This window comes from Chlorocebus sabaeus, chromosome 29, assembly GCF_047675955.1.
Source record: "Chlorocebus sabaeus isolate Y175 chromosome 29, mChlSab1.0.hap1, whole genome shotgun sequence".
Classification (NCBI taxonomy): Eukaryota; Metazoa; Chordata; class Mammalia; order Primates; family Cercopithecidae; genus Chlorocebus; species Chlorocebus sabaeus.
Genome location: NC_132932.1, coordinates 4,045,403 through 4,050,839, shown reverse-complemented (window position 1 = coordinate 4,050,839; position 5,437 = coordinate 4,045,403). Strand labels below are relative to the sequence as shown.

At 39.3% G+C, this 5,437-nt stretch overlaps 1 protein-coding gene across 1 annotated transcript; it reads left to right on the top strand.

Moving 5' to 3' along the window:
* The first annotated feature begins 795 nt into the window (after positions 1–795).
* LOC103231325 (olfactory receptor 11G2) lies at positions 796–1,733 on the top strand. Its single transcript, XM_037987890.2, has one exon. The coding sequence runs from the start codon at positions 798–800 to the stop codon at positions 1,731–1,733; it is 936 nt and encodes a 311-aa protein (XP_037843818.2). The 5' UTR covers positions 796–797.
* The last annotated feature ends 3,704 nt before the right edge of the window (positions 1,734–5,437 follow it).

The following is a 5,437-nucleotide window of genomic DNA, read 5'->3' as shown; positions in this document are numbered from 1 at the left end:
TATTTAGAATTCTATGTTATCAATTATATCCATAATTTGTATTATTGGAATAGAATTAATTATATCTTTATAGTCTAGGCAAATTTGTATATTCTTCAAGGCAAGCACAGACATGTTTCAGCATGACCAGTTAATAATGCTTTCAGCCTGGTCTACTGAGGATGGCTGGGACTGCTGTCCTAACAAAAAAGAAACTAACAACAGCTAATTTCCTCTAACTGATTCGACTGTGTTACTCATGAAACAAGTGAATAATATTATAACGTTAATAAGTTAGCCATTTAATTTAGAATAAGACCAGTGTCAAAAGTTATATAAAAGAAATAATTCAGTTTTATAGGCCCATATCGCATGACTACACAGTTTTACTCAGTCTCTGCCACAAAAAGCTGCAATGATTTCACCTTCTGAAAAGGAAATTCCATTTCTGTAAGAATATACATAAATACATATTCTGTTATATATTTATACAAAGGCTCTTGAAGGGGATTGTTGTAAATGTGAAAACGACAAAGGCTTTACACCTGATAAAATATATATGACAGCTTATCAATATTGGTCAAAAGTTTTCTTGAGCCTATGGTAAAAATGTGAATGCGAGCAAAGAATCAATTCAGATCAATATGTCAGTTTAAAAGAAAAAAAGTGACTATTGACATATCTGCATTCTTTTTTTTTATTTCAATAGCTCATAATATGCATTTCTTTCCAAAAATGATTTAAATATAAACCTGATTCCCCATCTATGTTTGCACTGTCATCCAGTAATTGCTGGTGCTTTTACAATTCACAGACACATGAAAATCTTCAACATCCCCAGCAACTCCAGCACCTTCACTGGCTTCATCCTCCTGGGCTTCCCTTGCCCCAGGGATGGACAGATCCTCCTCTTTGTGCTCTTCACTGTTGTATACCTCCTGACCCTCATGGGCAATGGTTCCATCATCTGTGCTGTGCACTGGGATCAGAGACTCCACATCCCCATGTACATCCTGCTCGCCAACTTCTCCTTCCTGGAGATCTGGTATGTCACCTCCACAGTCCCCAATATGCTGGCCAACTTCCTCTCTGACACCAAGGTCATCTCCTTCTCTGGGTGCTTCCTCCAGTTCTACTTTTTTTTCTCCTTGGGTGCTACAGAATGCTTTTTCCTGGCAGTTATGGCATTTGATCGATACCTTGCCATCTGCCGGCCTCTACACTATCCAACGATTATGACCAGACGTCTCTGCACCAATCTTGTGATCAATTGCTGGGTACTTGGTTTCATCTGGTTCTTGATTCCTATTGTCATCATCTCCCAAATGTCCTTCTGTGGACCTAGGATTATTGACCATTTCCTATGTGACCCAGCTCCTCTTCTAACACTCACTTGCAAAAAAGCCCCTGTGACAGAGTTTATCTTTTCTGTCTTATGTCCTCTGCCTGTCTTTATGCTCTTTCTGTTCATCGTGGGGTCCTATGCTCTGGTCCTGAGAGCTGTGTTGACAGTCCCTTCAGCAGCTGGGAGAAGAAAGGCTTTCTCCACCTGTGGGTCTCACCTGACTGTGGTTTCACTGTTCTACGGCTCAGTGATAGTCACGTATGGGAGCCCACCATCTAAGAATGAAGCTGGAAAGCAGAAGATTGTGACTCTGTTTTATTCTGTTGTTACCCCACTCCTTAACCCTGTGATATATAGTCTTAGGAACAAAGATATGAAAAAATCTCTGAAGAAATTATGGGGAACATAAAATGTTAATCAAAAAGATCCTTGCGTAATTAATCTTGTCTTTAATTTGGGGGGACTAAAAAAAACTGGTCTTATACAGTTAATTTTTCATCTTACTATTGGCCAAAGCTAAAACACCTGTGAGCATGTTTCTGTTATTTCTCCTTTCAGATCATGATTATTTGCCCAGTTGTGTAGCATGCCTTAGTGTTTTTTAATTGACTGGTGGGCATTTTTTTAAAAAACTGTAAATACAATATGTGCAGTAATGACGGTTAAGTTTTGTTCTAGCAAGTAGATGGAGGAGAGGCAGATCACATTGATTCTATTCAAGCGCTACTTGTATGTGTTCTTAAAATGGTTTGTGCTTGTTTTAGTTTTACTCCTATGGTATGGCTTTTAGTGCAGGAACATAGCCTTTCTGAGACCTCAGGGCAAATCTGGACTGTTTAGAAGGCCCCTCCACTTCAGCTGATCCTAGCCTCCTATTTCAGTGCTTCTTGAACCCCATGACTCCTGAAACTTCTGCTTTGCTCTTTAGACGCTCAGCTTTAGTTTCTGCTAGCTATTTTGAGGTCTCGCCATGTACATACAGCTTAGAAATCCAAAAATGCCTTGAAGGGGAATTGCATCATATTTTTAGCCTAGCTTCTGTGGTCCTCCCCTCTCCAGGAATTGTTTCGCAAACACCAGCAGCTTTGGCAACTGAAAACATCAAATTCTCTACCTTCTCAGTTCAGTAAAACTACTGCTTTCTGCTCAGGCTTTATTCCTCCTTTCTTCATACTCTCCCAACCCAGTAAATGGTCAAATATCCTCAGGGAAAAACACATGGTGAATGTGAAACTCACCTCCCTTTTCTTCCCTTCATCTTGGACTGTAGCCCATGAAGGCTTGCCTAAGCCAATTGCTCCGAGTGCCTTCAAATGGTTGTTTTATGTATTTTGTCCAGATTTTACTTTTGATAGAAATTACTTTGGGTTTAGTACAAGTTTTTCAGTCATGACCAGAAAGTTTTTTCTACTCTATCTAAATTCCATACATTCTCACTTCTTCCTTCACTTTCAGAAGGTGATCATGTAGCATGTGTGTTCAAAAGCCCGCAAATCAGAGGGACAGGTGGATATAGAGGCTGGCATAAACACAAATCTGGGATGCACACCTGCTTTTCTTTTCATTGCAACCAGCAAAGAATCCCTGAGGACTCTTCCCCTGCAAGAAGCAGGGGAAAGGTTACCTATGGTAAAATAAATGATAAAACCGGGACCACAGATTTAGGCCTTCTTTTAATGGAAGGCACCCAGTAATTGTAGGTCAGGAAAATAGTTACCCAGAATTTGTATTAGAAGCTTGGGCTAGTTCTCCTTGAACTTTCCCCTAGGCCTGGAGTGAAAGAGGTCATGCTGTGATTGAAGTGTCTTCACTAACCCAAATACCTGTTTTTCAGGTTAAATAAATAGGAATTGGGAATCAGGGAGCAATTTGCTGAGGGTAATGACTTTAACAATTCAAAAAAAAAAAAAAAGTTCCTACTCACCACCCTTCTAACTAGCCCAAGTTCCCTTTTCTTTGAAAAGTAACCCTGAATTTCCCTTTAGGACTTCTCCCTTATTTGCCAGTCATATCACAATAAGTTTATTTCCTTAATATAAATGAAACTCTGTAAAATAGTAAGAGAACAGAACAGTATCCCAGTAAGAAAATGAGCAAAAGGATATAAATGAATAACATCCAGAAAAAGATTCTTAAACATAGAAAGGGCACTAACTAATTCATAAAAAGGTAAAAGTAGAATAAGCCTATAAACATATCTCACATTTTATCTGTTAAATTGACAAAGATCAAAAAGTTTGATAACACATTTTAAGTCTGAGGATTGTGAAATGGGTTCTCTCACACTTAGCTGGTAGGCATATAAGTTTTACAAACACTATATAGGGTGACAAGGCAACCTCTATCAAAATTTAGAAGGCACATACCCATTAAAACAGCAACCCAACTTTTAAGATGTTTAGCCTACACACGTGGGAAATGTTTACTGCAGCATTGTTGTAATAGCAAAATATTGAGAAAAACATCAGTTCCCATTAATAGAAGACTAGTAAAATGAGCTATGGTGAGTTATACCATGGAATATTATGTCTTCAATTTATAAACTATGAAGCAGTTCCATATGCAATGATACACATGTCCAAGACATACTGTTAAATGAAAAAAGCAAAGTGAGTAGCAGAGCATATTGTAGTTGCCTTCCATGGAAATGTGTATATTTCCTGAAAGAGCTCCAAGAAACTGATAACAACGGTTGTTTCAGGCGGGAAGAATTTGGTGTCTAAGGAACAAGAGAGTAAAGGAGACTTTTTTTTCATAACTCCTTTTGTGCTTTCAAATTCTTTATCACGTGCTTGTATTATTTATTGCAAAAATAAATAATAAAACATATTTTGTCAAATTTTTTTATTTCTATAGGTTATTGGGGAACAGGTGGTGTTTGGTTATATGAGTAAGTTCTTTAGTTAAACAAAGAACAATTCTTTTTTTGTTTTTGAGACAGAGTTTCGCTCTTGTTGCCCAGGCTGGAGTGCAATGGCACCATCTCGGCTCACTGCAACTTCCGCCTCCCGTGTTCAAACGAGTCTCCTGTCTCAGTCTCCCGAGTAGCTGGGATTACAGGCACCCGCCACTATGCCCAGCTAATTTTTGGTATTTTTAGTAAAGACGGGGTTTCACCACGTTGGCCAGGTTGGTCTCGAACTTCTGACCTCAGGTGATCCACCCACCTCGGCTTCCCAAAGTGCTGGGATTACAGGCCTGAGCCACTGCGCCCGGCCAACAAAGAACAATTTTCTAGGGGAACTTTCTGATCATTAGATTTGGAAAATCATTTTTTCCCACAATGCTAGGGTTCCTTAGGAGCCTGTTTATTGACAGAAATGTTGAAGCAGGGTCTTCAGAGCCCCTTAACATCATTTCACTCGGACAGTTTTGTACCTTAGAAAAAACCTGAGATACATCTTCCTCATCTTAGGGCTTGTACAATTATACTGTTATAAAACTTTAACGAGTTTATCACAGTTATATTTAGACATCATCTCCCTTATTTTTCAATTATTGATTTTTATTGCCCTTGTTCAGCACCTACAATGTACCAAACATTGAGCCAGAAAATAAATTTGAGACAAAGGTATATAAGACACATTTTCTTCCCTCATAGGATTCACAGTCTTGTGATAGAGAAAATTGGAAGGTTTTCTTTTTGTTAAGTAGCAAAAGTTCACTGAGAGGGGATGGCCTAATTACCGTGGAAGCTCACGGGAAGCTGCATGTGTGTAAGTATGGAACTTGTGTGAAAGAGGCTGTAAGCACAGCATAGGCATTGTCTCTTTGCAAGTGCACCTCAGGTTACAGAATAGAAGTCCTTCTAGAAATTATCTTACACTATCATATAATCAACCACGCTAGTGGTTACTACTAAGGTCCCAGAGACAAAGCAAGTATGACTATAAAATATAACATAGGCTGGGCGTGGTGGCTCATGCCTATAATCCCAGCACTTTGGGAGGCCGAGGTGGGTGGATCACCCAAGATCAGGAGTTTGAGCCTACCCTGACCAATATGGTGAAACCCTGTCTCTACTAAAAATACAAAAAAAAAGTAGCCGGGCATGGCGGCATATGCCTGTAATCCCAGCTACTTGGGAGACTGAGGCAGGAGAATCGCTTGAAC